The 20,581-nt window shown below is 40.7% G+C and overlaps 1 protein-coding gene across 2 annotated transcripts in view; it reads right to left on the bottom strand.

Moving 5' to 3' along the window:
• Positions 1 to 218: 218 nt before the first annotated feature.
• The window catches only part of LOC135876770 (centromere protein F-like), a 91,724-nt gene continuing 71,361 nt past the window's right edge, over positions 219 to 20,581 (bottom strand). For both annotated transcript variants that reach the window (XR_010561312.1, XM_065402105.1), the window contains 3 exons: positions 10,536 to 10,739; positions 4,220 to 4,321; positions 219 to 305 (listed from right to left, as the gene is read on the bottom strand). Coding sequence is in view for 1 of the 2 variants with exons in the window: in XM_065402105.1 (XP_065258177.1) it covers positions 10,585 to 10,739 (155 nt within the window). In the remaining variant the exon portion in view is untranslated. The remainder of the gene's footprint in view (positions 306 to 4,219; positions 4,322 to 10,535; positions 10,740 to 20,581) is intronic.

Genomic DNA, 20,581 nt, shown 5'->3' with positions numbered 1-20,581 from the left:
AGCTCACCCTGTGACAGGAACATATCGCAGCTTGCTCTGACCTGGGATGTATTTAGTTGCACTTAAATATTAGTCATGTCTAGAGCTTTAAACACAAAAAAGAGGACAGTTAAAATTTTACATAAAATAAAAACTCAGCATCACCACTTCCATTTGAATAGTTCAGATATTAAAAATCCTACGTTGTCAAATTCTGCCCGTAGACCACGGTACTCATGCTTGGCTTGCTGCAAGTCCTGGTTCAGTATGATCTCCTTGGCCTGCTGAGCCACTGTCTCTAAGGCACGGAGCTGACGTAATACTTCCTAGAAATGTAGAAGATGGGGGAGGGGGAGGGAGGAGGGGAGAGAAACACACTCCTGTTACATGTTTCTAGTCAAGTTACTATAACTATTAACACTGGAAAACATGGGGGAGGGACTGTAAATAGTCTCTGTAAATAGTTACTAATTACACTAAAGCCCTCTCTTACAGAAGCAAAAAGAGTTTAAAAACCATTTTTAAGTAAAGCATAAATTCTGTTATGGCCACTAATGGCCATGACTCAGTTTGGCCAATCAGAGTAGCCTACTGAATCTGTTACACCAATACAGGTGGATCAAAAAAATACTAGCAAATAATGGAATGAAGCTTATATATCAATTCAAAAGTAGATCTCCATAACAACATTGAGCATTACAACTAAGCAACCAGACTAATCCCCAATAATCATGATCCTTTGGGGGGGAAAATTCCCTTCTTTGCTATGATTACATGTTTAACTTACTGCTGTAAAAATGTTTTTTGTGAGGAAACTGCCTTAGTTTTTTTCATTTTGACTTACCATAAGACTGAGTAGCAACAGAAGCTTGGTAGAGGGGCATTCACTCCTCCCGCCTCAGTTCTGGGGGAGCAGAACTTCACTAATGCACACCTCCTAAGATCCTTAGGAATCTAGCCCATCTCCTGCAATCTTTAGGAGATGCAAAGTAGATATCCATCCAGGTATAATTAGTTTTTGAGGCTTCTTCCCAGCCCCACGGTCCTTATGGTTGGGGCTCTACATGAATTTGAGAGGGGATTTATGTGGGGGAATAGGGCTATGAGGGGCACAGGACTTTTAGTAGAGGGTGTTGAGGTTGGTAAGGAAAAGAGAGAGCTAAGTGGGGGAGCAGAAAGTGGAGGAAGATAGGGAAGGGAAAGCACTAGTGGCGTCTCCTGGCAACAAACCTCTCTGCCAAACTTCTCTTGGCAGCAGTTGCAGGACTCCCCTCTAACAAATCACAGCAGGTTTGTCAGATGGAGAAGGTAGTGAAGTGCTAGTGCTTCCCCTCTGCTTTCTCCTAAGCACCCTCCTATCCTCCAGCAAGACACCTGCTCCATCCCATGTCCTCAAGTACCCCCACAGCCTGTTCCCACTCTCATTGCCAGCCAGAGACCCATCCTATGAAGTCCCCAACCCTTTTGGATCCCAGTGATCCATTTCCCCAAATCTTTATGTCTCCCCCACTTACCCCCAGCCTCTCTGCCCTCATACCCTTTCCAAAGGCCCACTCCTACCCTGGGCTGGCCTGCCAGGAGCAGAAGAATGCAGGTGGGGAGGGTCACACTCAGGAATAAGTGAGCCAATTACTAGCAAAATGTTCACACTTTTTTTCTGATTTTTTTTATCATCTAACAATAATTTGGGGGGGAACAAATTGGTAGCCTGCCTGCCCAGCCTACCTTGAAGAAATACGGATTCACTTCCTCTTACCAAGTTATAACCACCAGACTACTATTATCAACAGGTAGGGAACATGGCTTTAGTCAATTTAATTCGTGGTAGGCCAATAAATTGTTTCACTAACAAATGCAGATCCATCCAGCTGCCAAACTAAAAGAAAAGAAAAAATCCAAATAAAAGTAGCAAGGGAGAGTGTGACAAAGGAGAAAAAAATGAAAGCGGGAAGGTCAGAGTGGAGGAAAATACTGAAAATATTTTCCCACTAACTTACCCTCAATTTGAATACGAGCTACTAAAATTTGCCCCTTAGTAGCAAAATCAGAATATCATGTTACAAAAAAGTTATTTTCCTTACACTAACTGGTTTCTTTTGAGATGTTTTGGCTACATGGATCCTGCTCTAGGTGTGCATGTGCCCCATGTGCATGAGATTGAGTTCTTTTGGGTTGACAGTGCACAGTGTAGCATCAGCAGGTATCTTAATATGCACGCACACACACACGCACCCCCCTCACACACACATAACACCTGCGGGCAAAGCAGGCCCAGCCACTTCTCAGCTTCTTTGCCAATACAGAATCCCAAAACTAATGGATTTCACAATAGTAGAGGAAGAGGACTGGTCATGGAGTCCATGTGGGCAGAACAGCCAGAAGAACCAGAATTACTGTAAGGTAAGTAATTGGAGTTTTGTCTCCCAGTATCTGTTAACATGGATCTCACTTTAGGTGACTAGCAGTTATCTCCCTATGGAGGGGGATGTCAAGAGTCTAATTTACATAAAGACTGCAGGACTGCCCTAACAAACTGGGCATCAGATCTAGTAGTTGCAACTAGTGAGTAGTGCTGAATAAAAGTATGCAATGAGCTCCAACTGGCTCCCTAGCAAATTTCTGACATAGGAACCTTCCTCAAGCATGCCCATGTCACTTGGGGCCTAGTATAGTTTGCTTTAATATGAGAAGGTGGATCTAATTTATTTAGTTCACAGTCAAATATCCATTTCAAAAGTCTCTGGGTTGAAATAATGAGCCCTCTAGACCTATCCCAAATATTACAAAAAAAGTTCTAGGCCAGTTATGGAAAGGCTTTGTTCTATGGAGGTGGTAGAAAAGTGCCCTAAAGACACCACTCATATGAAGTTTTGCCTCTCCAGGAGTCAAATGAGGTTTGGGGGGAACTCTGAGGGTGTATGCACTGATGCAAACAAAAGCCTGAGACCACTCTGAATAAGAACCTAGGGCAAGATCAAAGAACAGTCATCTTGTCTTTGTGAAATATAGTAAAAGAGGTCCTGCCATTAACGCCTAAATCTAGCTTATCCTTTGAGCGGAGATAACAGCCACCAAAAATCCTGTCTTGATAGAGAGGTGATAAAGGCTCTAACAGGGACAGGGGGGAGATCATTAGGTCCAGGAATACAATACTTTGGTCCCAGGAAGGTCCCTCACTTGGGGAAGTGTAGTTGCTGTAGCCAACTACACTTGAGCACCACAATCTCCAGCCCCAAGTTGGAGGCCACTCTTTCAAGCAGCTCCTGGTGGGCACGGAAATCGTCGGGTAGCAAAAGGTTGGCAGGTCCAGCCACCGCCTCGTCAGGGAACGAGGCAGCCATGAGTGTTGCAGCTGGTTCATCCTCGGCATAGCCAAGGCCTGGCCCTCAGAAACTACCAAGGGTGCCTGGAGAGAATATGAGCACGGCATGGGAGGGAACCCCCAAAGGGTCCAATACAACACTGGGGTGGCCATTGGGTGGATGGCCAGGGACCCGATGGCGGGCCTGCTGAGGGCTCTGGCCCATAAGACCAGTGCTGATGATGCCGAGGTGCTCGATGCAGAGTTGGAGCGGCATGGTTCCAACGCAGGGCACAGGGCAGCCTCCATCAACATGGCTTTTAATCAGATATCCCTGTCTTTAAGAGTGCGAGGTCTGAAGTTTTTGCAGATCCTACACTTCTCTTTAATATGCGCCTCTCTGAGGCACTTAAGGCAGCTCGTGTTCAGGTCACTAATAGACATAGGTTTGCTGCACCCAGCCCATGGCTTAAACCCCAGGGACCGGGGCATACCCCGTCCTTGAGGCTATGTCCCTAATGGGACTCCGCTCCTAAATACTAACTACTAACACTACAGTAACGATATACAAGAAAAACTCAGAGTCCAAAGTTAGAGAAACCACTATCGGACTTGTGAAAACAAGAAGCGTTCCAACAACCGTCACTGGTGGAAAGAAGGAACTGAGAGGGCATGGGGCCAGCAGGGCCCAATGTACCAGCGCATAAGCACAGGGCTCCAGAGGTTGCCAAAGCCGGCCCTAGGGGGCGCGCACACGTCAAATATGGAATCGACATGAGCAAGCACTCAAAGAAGAAGAATCCAATCTTGCGTGCCTGAGGCACATATGCACCTAGAGTGGGATCTACATGGACAAATACTCAATGAACAACTTGTTCACTCTGGTAACAGCAGTCTGGAGGCAACTTTAAACTTGTGAAAAAATGGGTCTTGTCTTACCTTTTCCCGTTCTTTTCTTTTCTCTTCTAAGGAGCGACGATTAATTTCAACTTCGCTTTGCCATTTCAGTAATCTTTTCATGTTTTCCTCCATCATTTCAGTCTATAAAAAGTTTAATCATAAATCACAGTGATGCAAGGGGAATATTTATTATTTGTACTACAATAGCAATCCCGCCCCCGCAATCAGGATTGAAACCCCACTTTAGTAGGCACTGTTAAAAAAAAAAAAAAAAAAAAAAAAACACATACATACAAGGAAGTCATGGTCTCTGCCCCCAAACTGCTTACAGTCTTCCATGACCTAGTGAACACCCACACAGGTATCCCATCCCAAACTGATAACAGATTACACTTGGCTATAGTACAAGTGTGTGCTAAGTTTCAATAAATGAGCAGCAAAAACTAGAAGTGTTTAGGCACAGGAGATAAATTCAATGCAACTTTCAATTTACAGTGAATCAGCACATTGATTCAACTGAAAAAAATTAGTGAACTATTTTGAACAGCAAGAACAGAACAATTTTCATTGTTTAAAGTAGGTTAGACTGAAATTTTAAACTGAAAATCAATATGCTAAGAATGTCCTTTTTAGAGGAAATTCTCCTATTAGAAGTGTTTCAGTTTATCTGTCATTTTATTAAAATAATATATTGCTTGTAATTTTGGTGGTTTATAAAGAACTAGAGTACACTGAAACCCCATTTAATAAATTCCCAGTGTAATTTCTATTGTGAAAACAATCTGCTGATAAAAGTCTGAAAGTTGCCCAAAGCACACTACTATACATTTTCTCAGAACACAATACTACCGTCGCTCCTTTGCCTCTTACAGTTTCATTGTATTCACAGCATGTTAGGGAGACTTACAACCAATTTACCAGAAAGCTGTCCTAGCAGAATAACTGTTTTTCTCTCTACAGAACACATTTTTATTTTCTGAAATCTTTTCTTTAAGACAAGTAACTATTTTTAAAGGTAATAAAAAAGTGAACTGCTGATAAGATTTAAATCATCTTCATGGTTGGATGCTTTTAAAGCAAAAGATGAACAATTTACTTGAATATAATTTTTAAAGGATGTGAAAAATGCTACTGGCATATGTGGAGATATATTTCATTTTAATTTATGCTTTATTGAAGTGAGGAACTATGCAGAAGAAAAAATGCTGCTTTTGCTTTATTTCTTAGTAGTTTAACACAGTACAGTACTGTATTTGCCTTGTGGGGGGGGGGGAAGGGAAAGGGGGTGTCTCTGCTGCTGCCTAATTGTGTTCTTCTGGTTCCAAATGAGATTTGTGTGGTTGACTGATCAGTTTGTAACTCTGGTGTTCGTAACTCTGAAGTTCTACTGTACATTATGGAGCCACCATGAGCAAGCACATACATAGTTAAGCTTTGTTGGAGAACTGTGTAATGAATTGTGTTAGTCAAATATGTACTAAGTAATGTTAGAGAAATTATTATATATAATACTATAAGAAAATAGGAAGGAATTTTTGCTTTTTGTATGTATTTCTGCTGCTTTAGATCATCAGATTTTGCTGAAACAGTCTGTAAATCAGAAAACTGGTTTGTGTGTTTCATATATAAAGTTCTTGACCAAGCAGATAGCAGGATAGAGAAGAGAGCTGTTAGCTTTCAGTAAGCCAGGTACAATCCCTCATCCTCCACCCGTCCATTCGACCAGCTAACAAGTAAAAACTCAAGACCACAAAAACAGATGAGTAAAAAGAACAAAAATTGCTGTAATGTAAGTACAACTGCATGGAGCCAGTGAGCGTGACAGCAAGGAATAGATGCATTGGGAACTACACAGATATAAGTAAGTTTTAGCAGAATAAGCAAAAAATGTATTAATTTGGGTTAGTTATTGTGATTTATGCAGGAGAATCTTTTAATTAGGGGGTTAGAGTGGAATATATACGGATAAAGACACAGATGAGGTAGCTTGCTATACTGAGTCTGCGCAAAGTTACAGAACAGAGGATTAAAAAAATAGATGATTGACATAATAGTGGAGAAGATACAGAGGAAAAATAGCCAAGCATAGCAGAGATTTGAAAAGAGTCACCCTGTCCCCAAGAAAGATAACTTGAGCATTTCCTTTTCTTGCCTTATCTTTTTTTGAATGTTTATGTAATTCATAGGTGATAGTAGCATTTTCTGAAAACATATATAATAAAGGCTAAAATAAATTGTTTCAGCCTAAATTGAAGTGGATTTGGTTCTCACCCAACAGGTTGACATTGGCATTTAAAGTGGAACTAAAAATCCCTGTTTCACAGTATAATAAATGTATCTACTTTCCAAGTTTAGCAGAGTTACACTTTAGACGACATTAAGTTTCTGCATCAAATAGTTTCTTACTTTGCCAAAGAAAACAATTTAAAAAAAAATCACAATATTAATAAAATTCACCACTTGTTCTCTCACCTTTTTCTGGGTTTTGAATATTCCGGTGGCAACCCACCCCAGACTCTTCATATATTCCATATTTAATAATATAATTTGTAATTCAGTCAGATTTCCAACTCATTTAAAGAAGCTAGACTGTAATAAGAAAAGCTCTTAACAGTCACACCTAGAGGTTATGGTGACAGAGTTATGCCAGTAACTCAGGTGATTTATAAGTAGCATCATTGTGACATCCGAAGTAGCAACCAATCAATCTTTCCTCTGCAATTTGCTCAGTAACTCAGGTGATTCATAAGTAGCATCATTGTGACATCAGAAGTAGCAACCAATCAATCTTTCCTCTGCAATTTGCTATCAGTCACTGAAGTGGAGAGGGCCTATTCACAGGTCAAAAGTTCTCATTGTTAAATTACTTGAACATCTGTATACAAACATGGTAATAACACTGGATTGGCTCAATGTCCCTGGCCTCAACCTACTCCCAGCCAAGACCTTCTCTCAATGGGGGCCTCACAGAGGTAGCAAAGAACAGCCATTACCGTACCTCTCCAGAGGGAAATTCTTAACCCCCATTCATATGATGGTATAATCTTCAGCATCCTGTATATAGGATGTAGGAAGCAGCAGAATTTTCTAACATTCTTAAGTAGGCAGCAGAATCTGCATGCATATATAAAAACCCTGACAGCAAAGGGTAGGTGACAACCATCACATCTACAGAAGACACATGTGGTGGTCCCTTTCCCCATGGCAACATAACTTCTTTAATCTAAGTGTGTATGGAGGGGCACAAAGGGGATGGGAAAAGAGTTAAGCTAAAGATAAATATGAAGAATCATGGAATCCATGACTTGCATGAGCTACAATGTTCTACCAAATGCACAGGAAAATTGTGGAGCTGCAGCAATTGGCAGAGGCCAAAACATTCAGCTGAACTTCCCCATGTTCTCAGGAATTCCTGTAGCCCCTCAGAGTTTCTCCTCTAATCTCAACTCAGAGTGCCTGCAAAGTTCAGAAGCTCCACCAGAACCTGCAGTGCTCCTGGTAACAACAGAACCTGAGGAATACAGACTGGTTAACCCCTATCGTACTTCTAAGCACTACAATGTTTCCTGTTACTTAGCTCCCCCGTTGTTCTCTGCATAACACCGGGGGCTCTCTGCCAGCTTTCTTTCTTTGCATGGAAAAGATTTCAAAATGTCTTAAAAAAATAATGAAGAAAATCCCCAGGCAGAAACCAAACCAAACAAATCATTAAAATCTGTGAGTAAAGTTGACAGTACATGTAAGTGTTTTTTTACATTCATAATAATGCTGCAGTTATTAAAAACAAACAAAATCAAGCATTAGAAACCAAGGTAATTCAGAGTTAAGATCAAAATAAAAGACAGCCTAACATTTGAAAGTAGGCAAGTCCCTCTGCCCCTAAAGCAGGGGTGGGCAAATTTTTTGGCCCGAGGGCCACATCGGGGTGCAAAACTGTATGGAGGGCCGGGTAGGGAAGACTGTGCCTCCCCAAACAGCCTAGCTGCTTTACATATTTCCACAACAGAAATATATCAGCCATGATGCCTAAGCTCTGGTAGAATAAATGCTGAATGAAGCAGGAGAATCCATATTAACCACTTATTAAACAGGCCCTCACACAGTCATATATGCACCTAACTGGATGAAGATCTAAAAGATTTCAGCCTTTGCAAATTAACATGCCAAAGCACGTCTGACATTCAACATAGAGAGCATAGCAGCAGCCTTAGAAGCGGGTGGTTCAGAGAAAAATATAGGCAGATGAATCTGCTAGTTCAGATGTAAGTCTGTGACAACTGTCAGTAGGAACACAGGATGTGTCCTAAAGACGCTTTGTCCGGACATAAGATAGCATAAGTTGGGCTTTGAGCAGGGAGTTGGACTAGATGACCACCTGAGGTCCCTTCCAACCCTGATATTCTATGATGATATGACCCAGGGCCTGAAGCTAGTCTCATTGCTTTACCCATTAAGTACAGCTGGAGCAGGGCTTCTCTAGATTTGCAGGTCCTGCAAGTGAAGGACTTGCAAATAGCACATTTTCCAGGGATATTCCCCCAGACAAAATAAATATTTTAAATGCCAAACATTAAAGGGTATAGTGCCCTTGTTTGATGGGCAGTATGTAAATCCAGGGGACTTAGAAGAAGCCATCCTGGCACCAGAAAGAAATAGCTATTCTGGTTAAAAAACCAAAATGCCAATGGGCAACAACTAACCAGCCCTATCTATACTATGCACAAATTTGAAAAGAGCCAGTTATTTTGTTAGCACTGCTCACTGCCCATGTTCTTCTCGAAGCCAGGAGGCATGAGAAGAACTGAGTGGCGGCTGGCCTGCTCCACCCTTTTATGCCCTTGGTGCAGGACATGAGGCCGCTCAAGGTGCATGAGACTCTGAACATGGGTGAGTGGGGTACATTGCACACCGTCAGCAAACTGTGCATATGGATAACCACTCGAAGGGGAAAAAGTTACAAAGGGATAGCAGTGGTCTGTTCACTAAACCGATAATACACTGGCTTTTACAAATTGTCCTAGAGCCAGTACAAAAAGCCCTTGATCAAAACACCAGTTCAGTATGGAGACCTAATCTTGCAAACTCTTATGTGAAGGACTTGAAAACAACACATTTTCCAGGAAGAAAGATTAGAGGCTAGAGTCACTGACGAGGCAGAGTTGAGGTTGTTTGAGAGCCTTAATGATACATTTCCAAATTTTTAAATGTTGGGTTGCGATTTACGTTTAACTTAAAAATACAGGAAATTCAAAGTTAATACTTGTTAGTTTTAATTACTACAAATTTATTGTAAGGCACTCTCATTCTTAACTCGAGTTTACCCAAGTATTTAGCCTGCGATAGTTTAGAATCCAAGTAACTTTCCCCTGAATTTATGGTAGTTTAGGCTGAAAATGTTAAACTATATGACAGTGTCCCTTTAAGGTCACAATTGGCCACCAGGTGTCATTCTTGCTCTATGTAATATTATTGGTAGGGACTACGGTCCATTTTGGTCAATTTTACCGTCATAGGATTTTTAAAACCATAAATTTCATGATTTCAGCTATTTAAATCTGAAATGTCATGGTGTTGCAATTGTAGGGGTCCTGATCCAAAAAGCTGTTGTGTGTGTGTGTGTGTGTGTGGGGGGGGGGGGGTCACAATATTATTGTGGGAGGGGGCGTTTGCGGTGCTGCTACCCTTACCACTGTGCTGCTGCTGGTGGCGGCGCCGCCTTCAAGCTGGGAGGCCGGAGAGTGGTAGCTGCTCGCTGGGAGCCCAGCTCTGAAAGCAGAGCTACTGTCAGCAGCAGCACAGAAGTAAGGATGGCATGGTATGGTATTGTCACCCTTACTTCTGCGCTGTTGCAGGTGGGGCACTGCCTTCAGAACTGGGTGCCTGGCCAACAGGCACTGCTTTCTGGCTGCCCAGCTCTGAAGGTAGCACAGAAGTAAGGACCCTCAATTTGAGAAACACTGGTCTCCCCCATGAATCTGTATAGAATAGGGTAAAAGTACACAAATGACCACTTTTCATGGTCCGTGATGCGTTTTTCATGGCTGTGAATTTGGTAGGGCCCTACTGGAGAAGATGTTCCAGATCTTCAGTGAATCATGCCCAAAGGCATGAGTCTGCAAGATGCTAAGTACCTGCTAAGAAGTGCTTGGACCCTTGCAGAAAATGGCAAGCTAATTAAGAACTGAAGGTTGTCCAACATAATGCATACTTTCAATTCATTATCCTCAGGATGTTCTAAGAAACATTATTCAAGTATCTTGAATCTTGTAAATATGACTGAATGTTTGACACACACTACTGCTAACAATAATTATAAAAGCAGCCAGAAGAGGCCTGGTGCAACATGGTACAGTACCTGGGCAGTACCTTGATCATGTTGTGCTGTCATTCTATTCAATTCATCTCTAATTTTGTGCAAAACAGAATCTTTTTTCTGTGCATTCCAATTTTGTTTTCTCCAGCTGGAGTTGAATTTCTTGAAGTTTGTTCATATGGAATTTCTTTTCTTTTTCTTGATCTTGTAGCAGATGTTCCAGTTCTTGAACTCTAAAGCTTAATTCTTAATTTAAAAGAAAAAGGATTAATATGATGCCTTCTACTTAAAAAGGTATTTACTGTATTAGTACTTTAAAGCAGCCTACACATTCTAATTAGACATATTCTATGCACTTGATAAGATGCAAATAAAAAAATAACTACTTAATAACTGCTTATCAGGTTAAATATGTAGCAATATAAAAAATTTTAAACATCTATTATCAAATTAGGAAAATTGAAAGGCCTTTAAAAGTCTAGTTGGCACAATTTAGGTTTATTTTTTGAGCTTGGATAGTGACTGTAGATCAGTTTCACTTTGTTTTTTACTAGCTTCATTTTCTGATTCTTATGCATTGGCACAACATCGCAGCGTTTAGGCCACAAATTTTGCAGAGGCTCTTTGTCAGGGGTTCTCAAACTGGGGGTCGGGACCCCTCAGGGGGTCTTGAGGCTATTATGTGGGGGGTCACAAGCTGTCAGCCTCCACCGCAAACCCTGCTTTGCCTCCAGCATTTATAATGGTGTTAAATATATTAAAAAGTGTTTTTAATTTATACGGGGGGGGGCACACTCAGAGGCAGGGGTCACCAGTACAAAAGTTTGAGAATCACTGCTCTTTGTTTATAAGAACTACCTCCACTGGAATTTTCTAAAACGTTATTGAAATATTTCTATTTGGTCTTAAGTTTTGAAAAAGCTGCTTCTTAAGAAAAACTATTACAAACCTGTGTTTTGGGCCAAATGTAACCAAATAGTGTTCATTTAACTTATTCAATGCATGTCTCCCTTTTTGGAAGGGGCTTTAGTAAATATAATATAGGGTCTTTTTTTCACATCACTAAAACACTGCGTATCTAAAAATCAAAACTGCTTTTGTCATGATACACGTGTGTGTGTTTGGGGAGGCTCAGAATCTATAGTTTCTTTTCCACAGACTTCAATGGAATTTTGCACATGAAGAACAGTAATCATCAATTTCAGATTATTAGCATGTGAAATAAATGATCTGATCATTCTTTTATGAAGACCTATTCCACTGGTACTCTATCTGCAAACAAACAGATGGCAGCCAATAGCAGTTGAGAATTTTCCTTTTTTCAGTCATTGACCCTTCACCCTGCCCCATCCCCTTCCTCCTCCCCCGCCCAACCCCCCACCCCCCCCCCAACCAAACAAAAACCAACAACCTTCAGGCTTCCAAAGCTGAAACTTCATCTTAGGTTTGCAATTAACTTTACGATGTGACCGTGCATATAAACTAAGCCTTGAATGAAAACTCTTCCCATTTAAACTAACGGTAAGCAAAGGGTGAGTGTTTGAATTGAGACAACTATCCTGCAGAACAGCATTACCATTTAAAAAATTATCTTTTCCAAAGACCATTTGCCAACGATTTTGGCTTAATTGGATTAAAGTAGAAATCTAAGAAAGGAGACCCATCCATTCACTGAAAAAAAAAATGGAGGATACAGACACTGTCCCAAACACTTCCAACAATGTAACAAAATTTACTGACAGAAAATCTGAAGACCAAAGACAGGTGGCAGAGCAGAAGACATGAAATGGCCTTAAGTCACCGGTCACCTTATCTGCTGAAGATAAAGTTCATCCTATAGTGTTCATTAAATGTTTACAAAGACTTCCAAGGGGATATTCTGCACAGCTGCACTGACACTATGGCTACACTACAGCTTAAGTCGACATAAGTTGTGTTGCTCAGTCGTGTGAATTAGTCACCCACCTGAGCGACATAACTTACACAGAATTAAGCATCAGTGTGGACAGCACTGTGTCGGCAGGAGACATAGCTACCACCGCTTGCGGGGCCCGGAGTAATTAAGCCAGCGGAAGATCTCTATCCCATCGGCTTAGAGTGGCTACACTAGAGAGCTTAAGCTTAAGCTCTCTAGTGTAGCCGTAGGGGGGATGGTGGGGGGAAAGACTTCTCATTTGAAGAAGCTCCAGATGCTCATTCTACTATGGTTTTAGTTTAACCAGGCAAGGATCTCCATGAAAAATGACTTCTTGATAGAACAGATTACTCTACAGGATCTTCCAAAGAATTAAATTCAAAAACACAATAAAACAAGTCAGTTTCTTAGCTCAGTTAATTTTTTCATACTGGAAAAACTTTATAAATCAATAAAATAATTAATAAACATGTACATAGTGTTTTTTACCCAGAGATCTCAAAACATCTTACAAGTTGAGTAGGTATTTTACCCCTATTTTATATATAAAACAGTCTTCAGTGAAGTCCTTAAACACAGAGGGTTTTAATTATCTTTAAAAAAATAAGATGTTCTTATTTACAAAATAGATTTAAAGTCATAACTACACTTGCAAGATACCTTGGTTCTGTGTTTTTAATTGCTCGATGACAGAAGAATTATTACAATTGTCAAAGAAACTGTTGTTGAAATCTGTCTTCTTTGATCTTAAGCCACGGTGGCTAGGAGTTGCCTCTTGTTCCCATGGAGAATGGGAAAAGTAAAACTTCTCTTTAAAGGGGTTTCTTGACTGCTGGATAAAGGACAGCTTGGTGTCTTTTCTTGTTGCCACGAGAACACCGATGAAGAAGCCTGATGCCGAGCAATCTCTCTGTGACTCTTAGTACTTTGAGGATGAGAATGATTTATTTTCCATTTAAAAAGAGGGGGGGAAAGCATATCTACCTTTACACAGCTGACAATTCATAAGAGAATTAATTCACTACTGTATGGTGGAAATAAGATAGGGCAATTGGTCAAACTGTCAGTTACAATTTTTGATAACAGAGTCAGCGACACAGATCATCCATCAACACAAAGTACTATATGATTCACACGAGTCTGCTTTTATACCCCCAGCAGTCAACTGACTGGAATACTTTGCCGATTAACATCACAGGCAGCTGAAGAGCGTTGGGAGAGTACTATCTGCAATTCAAATATATCTAAGCTGGCCAGCATCTCAAGGACAAGAAGTTTGACTTGTGGTTCCTTATATTTAGTAGAGCAAGTTTTTTGTTTTGTTTTTTAAGAGAGGCATCCTATCAATTAACATTGAGGTACCTTCCCTGCACATTCCTCACGATCAGATCAGTTTTGTAAAGCTAGCTGTTGACATGCATAATATTCATTTTTGTACTTCATTCTAGACTTACTGTAAATTAGTTCTGATCCTCATTTGTGTTCTGTGGACAAATGTAGCTACATTTTAGACTATGGGCTCTATTCATCTCCAAATGTGTGGTGATCCCATTAGCAAGAATTCTACATGCAAATCATTCCACACACAAGAGAGAGACTCATTTATTTGCACTTACTTTTACAAAATACCTGGACTCAAAAAACATGTTTTGGCTCTAATATCTGATATTTTTCTGTCCCTAAACCTCTGACTGCCAGAAGCCGGGACTGGATGACAGGGGATGGATCACTCAATAAATTGCCCTGTTCTGTTCATTCCCTCTGAAGCATCTGGCACCATCCGGAAGCCAGGATAATGGGCTAGATGGACCATTGGTCTGATCCAGTAGGGCCAGTCTTATGTTCTAAAAATACAAAAAAGCTGCTATTGGTACTTACAGAACTTGGTTTTCCAATACATCTAACATTTGAATGGGGTTTTTGACTAAAGCACTAAGGGCCCCAATACTGTGTGATTATTTACATGACAACAATATGTTTAAAAAGTCCTTTTTGTGTATTCTAATTAGTACTAACTTTTCAGAAATGCTGCCAGGAAATTAACCATACCCACTGCTTACTCTTCTTAAATCTATACTTTAATCTCAATGGCATGAACAGTGAGCAAATTTAATTTTACCAGTTTCCCTGAAAAATCATATGGCTAATTTTGAAGAACTGCACCTTTCTCCATTTCACACATTAAATGAGATTATAATGCTGAGATACTCTATACCCATACTTTAATCTGGATATTTCTCAGCTCTGCCTCCAGTTTTTTTCTTTCTTCAACTTCTTTATTGTATTTTTCTTGGAGTTCTTCAAACTTAGAATCTACAAATTGACAAGGAATATTTGCTAATAATCTGGTTCATCTTATACATAATATCTTTCCTATTCCATTTCTTATGTCTAATATTAGACAAGGGTGATAAAAGCAACAGCCCTCATTAATCTCTAGTGATATATTAAGACAATGACTCAAAGGGAGTTCTAAAACCAATAAAACTGAATAGTTCAGGAACTGAAAACTGAGATCTGGAACTCAGTGCCACAATGAAAATGCAACCACTAGACTGAGGGACCAATACCAGGGGTACAAATGTATATTGTAATATGGCCTGAATGAAGAATGTTTTCCCACCGTTCCCCTGGCATTAACATTCGTTTGTAGCATGACTGAAAAATCAGGCATTGAGATTCAAAGGAGCTTAAAAAGAAAAGTCAGTGGGAGTTGGACACCTAACTTCTTGCTAATGAGACTCACCACACATTTGAAAACTCAGCCTAAAGTCACATCACTCAGATTCCTATCTTGCTTCTCTCCACTTCCTTCATAACTGTAGCAGCCACTTTCTCAAGGAACACCATAGCCAGAATGCTTTGCATCTTCCGAAAGCATCTGAAATCTCAGCTTTCAAATGAGAACAAGGACTGATCTCCAACTCCAGTTAGTCAGGTAGCCAAATGCAAGTCAAATGGTAGTACCTTGTTTTAGTGTCCATGAAATTTGTGTGTTTTGTTTTGTATTGTAGATTCTGAATTTCACAACCCTAAACTCAAGCAAATTTTGCGATGGTACATTGTCACTGGTAAGCATTTTGAACTCTGAGCACTTACTACTAAATCCCTCAAGCCCCCGATTCGCCAGCCAGCAAAACTGAATTTCAATTGTTTTTAATGAAAACTTCACCTGAATATTTTGTTATAGAACATAATTAGTTAGGATGTACATATGTTATGTCCATATTAGTATCTGCATTTGTACCTCCCCTGAATCAAGACAAAGCATATTCTCGGACTCATAAAGCATGCTCACTTAAATTCCTACATATTCACTCATGGGAATTAATTTTCAAATACTGGAAAATTATAGACATTAGCAGATTATAAGCCAAACACATGGTCAGCTGTTTTCTTCGTTCACCTTTTGTTTTCTTTTATGCTTTCTGGAGTGACATGTACTTGCAAAGGAATTTACATTTTATTCAATTGCATACTAGACACGGGGGGTGGGGGTTACCATTGTGATTTTGATTTGGTGTTAAAGGAGCAGCAAAATTCTTCTGTGGTGTACTCCTGAATGATAAGTCTCCTGTAATCAATGTTTGCTAACTTCTTTCAAGTTCAGATTTGTACCTGTTTAAAAGAGAATTAGAAGTGCAATTAATTAGTTACAGAAACAAATAGGGCCCAATCATACATTTTTAAGAGCCCCAAATGCACATTGAATGGCAATTTGGGTTCCTCAAGAAATATAAAATTAGGCATAATAAAGATATATCACTAAAAATAGGATTCCTCATGACAATACGACACCTTCAACTAAATATTGGAATCTGTACTTTCACTTCTAGTGATATTGGGTTGTTGTTTAAATTTGTTGTTATATTTTATATATACACTCAAGGTTTAATATTTCAGAAGACTGAAAACGAAAGGAATTATACACAAAAAGGACACATGGATGAACAGCAATTCCAAGGATTATCCAGTCACAGCTCTGAGAAAGCTCCCTCTGCTGGACATTCACAAGACTGCTGTGTTTGGGTCCCAATATGCTTGATTTGTGCTCTTAAGCTACCCTTGGCCTGAATAGGCTGCAGCAACTGCCTTTTCCCTTGGCTTCTCTGGTACACTTCCAGGGCACAGGCTCCTAGTTCCACTTCCCAGAAATAGGACCACACGACCTAGCTGTCTTAAGCACCCAGGCCAGCACTGACCCCGCAGACTTAAACACACCCCTTTCCCAAAGCTTCAACATTGTGGGCACTCTGGGTACACAGTTCACCTCTTCAATGATATGTAGTAGTTGAACACAGACACACAGACTTTACAAGGGTTCCCAAAAACCACTCTCTGTTGGCAAGCACAATAAGTATACAGATCTGGACAAAAAAATAATAAAACCCTATACACAATTCCCTGCCTCAATTTCCTCACCACTCTTAGAGCATTCTTTGGACTTAGGTCAGAGTCCTCTAGTTCAGGATTCTTCCTCTCTCTCTCTGCCCTCCTGCACATGGTTTCTCCCCTGAATCATGGAGTATCTGTAGTCTTTTCTCTCCTTGCCCCCCTCCCCAGGGTTCGTTAGAAACCCTCTGTTATTATCTCCCCCTTCTTTGTCAGGTGACTCCCAATCAGCCTCATCAGCTAATGAAAGTACCTTACCACAGATTCTGTTGCTTAGTTACCATCACTCCTAGAATTCAGATTTTGAAAAACTAGTTTAGCCTGGATGGTAGCCCTTGCTTTGTCCCAGGGTGCTCCATTTAAATGATCATCAAAATTTAACAGCCTATCACTGATAGCTCCATGCCCCCACCACTTGGAATTTTAGTCCAAGATGGAGGTGAAAAGACAGAGGCTAAAAGACCCACATTCAAAATGGAGTTTGCAGTCTGACACAGGGTCTCCAATATCAAACAATTTGTAAACTGTACATAGGCAGATTCCCCAAATGTTCATAATTCAATTGTTTTATTAAGAGTCCATTTTATGAAGCTACTGCTATATGTACAACAATCCCCCTAAGGGTCATATAACCTCCAAACTCTTTAACTTTATCACTCTCATTAATATAATATAGAGTGTTAGGTGAAGACTTTCAAGCCTGTCTCTCTAAAAAGTTGCACTAGAAAGTTGCAGTGGTAAAAATTCTGTTGTCATGGTGACACTGTCAAAACTATTTTGGTAAAGTGTATTTTACACTCTACCACTTCTGTTGGCATGATGTCTACATAGCATTCAATTGTATTGGCAAAAACATGCTGCACTCTGGATAGGCATTCTAGTGTTATATTCCCAAAGACTCAGCATTCAAAGACTCAGCTGAGTCTAACTGGAAAATAAATGCAGAGGCTATTCATGGAACAACCACATTTGGTGGAGTGGGAGTTTTGAGCCTGTCTAATGAGTGGTGGGACAATCAGTGGTTCTAGAACTTTTAGACGCAGAAGTTCATTTCTAGAGTTGCATGCTCAGCTCACCCCACTCCCCCAGCACAGAAACAGCAAGGCGAGAGCTGCCCTTACAGAGGGGAAACAAGTGGTGATTGCCCTATGGAATCTTACAACACCAGTTTGCTATCAATTAGTGGGGTAATCAATTTGGTGTTACAAAAAAAGATCAATGGTAAGGACACTCATCATTGAGGTATGCAAGACAAAAAAGCATCCCCATTCTGTGCTCCCCCTTCCCAGCTTCTGAGCATATTAAAAAAAGGTACCTTCAAAATTTATGCAGGCCTTGGTAGGTCAGAAGGGACACGTTACTGACAAACACTGGCTGGTTCAGAGAAATTCAGGACAACCATGGCTTTAGAAACACTGTGCTTTTTGACATATTGAAAGCAGACTCCCCGCTCCATCCAACTGGAATTAATGACATTTCTGTGCCGATCATAGTTTATGGAAACTGCCTACCCTTAATTCCCTGGCTTAAGAAACCATCAACTAGCAAGCTAGACAGAAGCAAGGAAAGATTTGACTCTCACCTGTGCAGCTGAAGAAGGAATGTGAAGTGGGCAGAGTTGGAAGACAACAGGATAGGTGGAGGGGTCTCATGCCAAAGCTCCATATCAACAAGTAAAACATTCTCAGTTCTTATGCAATGCACAGCATGCAGCACTATCTGAGAGACCCTATTGCCAGGGTGGATGAGTGAGGTGGACGGGCTGGATCTAAAATAGGCTAGCTAACAGTTGCATTGCTAACACAGTTCAGGTAACGGAAGCCTTAAAAGCTTACTTCGACAGTAGGAAATGGCCTAATCCTGTTTCTATGAAACTATTAATAGAACAGGTGTGTTTTTTGTGATATACATTACTTTTAAGGAATTTGTTATTGAAGTATGGAAAATGACCGGACTAATTGACAGTAGTTTCTATGACCATCAGCATAGTACAGGTGGTGTATTTCTAGACTCAATAAAGGCTAGCACTTCTGTAATATACATGCATTGACTTTTTTTTTTCTTTCTTTCTTTTTAAGAGGTATGGAAGCCTTTCTGGTTATATTACTTTCTAGCACTGCAATACCAAAAAGTCACAATAAAGTTGCACCAACTTTCAAGTATGTACGTTATTACCACCACGGCATGCTAGACATACAAAAAAAAAAGAAAGATAACTTATAATTGACTTTACTAGCTATATAACTTGACTAGGTACAAATACAACATGCAGACTGGATGTCAGTGCATCACAGATGACTGTACGTGTAATCAAAGTTCTTTGTTCCCTGACATGTTGTCCATGGGAGTAGAATACACCAGGAACTGACACAAGGGGATGAGGTATCTATATCCCTGCCAACACCCCATATTTATCCATGCTTTGGAGTGGGTGAACTAATGCAGTGAGATTCTTAATCAATAATTGATCAACAATTCATTTGAGCAGCTGGGTCAGCAGCAGCAGCATTTATTTTTGATTTTTGTCCTCCCTCTACCCCTTCAGCAGCTGTTCACACCCCTGCCTCATTGCCCTTGCATTTCACTTTTAGACCTGCATAACCTCACAGAGCATGTCCTTCTCTGTGCGCTTCCTCTTGGCTCTGACAGTGACCAGACAGCTGTGGAGGTGTTAGGGAGAATCTTGAGGAGAGCCCCACTATCAAGGTTAGTGATAAACACAGAACTGTTAGGTGGAGAGGAAGGGAGGCAGCCTTCCCTGACATAACTGTTGCAGCTACTCAGATTTTCCCACCCTGTACAGCATAACTATGTGGATTGCCTCCAAATTACTAAGGCATAATGAGTGCTAGACCTTACATGAAGAGTAGATCAGGATTTCTTAACCCAATGCCTTGGGGAGGGGATGGGGTTCATTCTGATATAGAAAAAGGATAGTATTTCATAAAGACAACTGCACTTATTTCAGGAAGTCATGCTCCTTGATGATCCTAAAGAGACAAAGAAAGAGCTGTTTAAGAGGCCTTAGTCTGCCCATGGAAGTATGCAGTCATGCTGTTTTCTGCAATGATCCCCCTCAGAGGTCCTGGCAAAGTGGCACGGGGATGTGCCATATCACGGTGGGCTGGCCAAAGCGTATCTTCAACATAATGTTTGGGCAAGTCTTACATACTACTCACTGAAAAAAAGTTCTGTGAAATTGTGCCCACAAACCAGAAAGCTTTGTGTGTAAAAATTAACAGGCTGCTCTGTCTGTACCTCAAAGTACCGCAAGACACCAACTGATGGAGTGCCAACTGACGTGTGTTTACTTGCTTCCGTTCTCGGCCTCTGCTATTGATGCAGTTAGAACCTTCCCAGTAAAAATCGTTTTCAGTAGTTTATTTAATGCGATAATCATTCTCACCTACCATAATCTCCCTTCACCCAAGGAGGAAACATATTGGTGCATGTCATGGCTAGGTATGAAATAGCCCCTGGCTGTCACCCGCCTTGCTGTATCCCTCCTTGTTGTCCCCTTCCAGGTCAGGGCCAGATACCTCTTGCTCATCCATTGCTCCAGGGAGGGATTTCTTTCTCCTCACCAGAACACACAGAGTATCTACAGAGTTAAAGGGAGGAGGTAAGATCCTTCCAGAATATAGCACCCAGCTCACTATGAGAGAGGTCATGCAGGTGGCTCCAAAATTTCTCTTTTCTTCACCTTCTGGTACCACTGCCTCAGCTGCTTTTCCTTTGTGTGGCAGTGAAACCCCTCTCTGAAGAGGCTGAGTTTGCCACA

Source organism: Emys orbicularis, chromosome 3, assembly GCF_028017835.1.
Source record: "Emys orbicularis isolate rEmyOrb1 chromosome 3, rEmyOrb1.hap1, whole genome shotgun sequence".
Taxonomy (NCBI): Eukaryota; Metazoa; Chordata; order Testudines; family Emydidae; genus Emys; species Emys orbicularis.
This window is presented reverse-complemented; position numbering and strand designations above follow the sequence as displayed.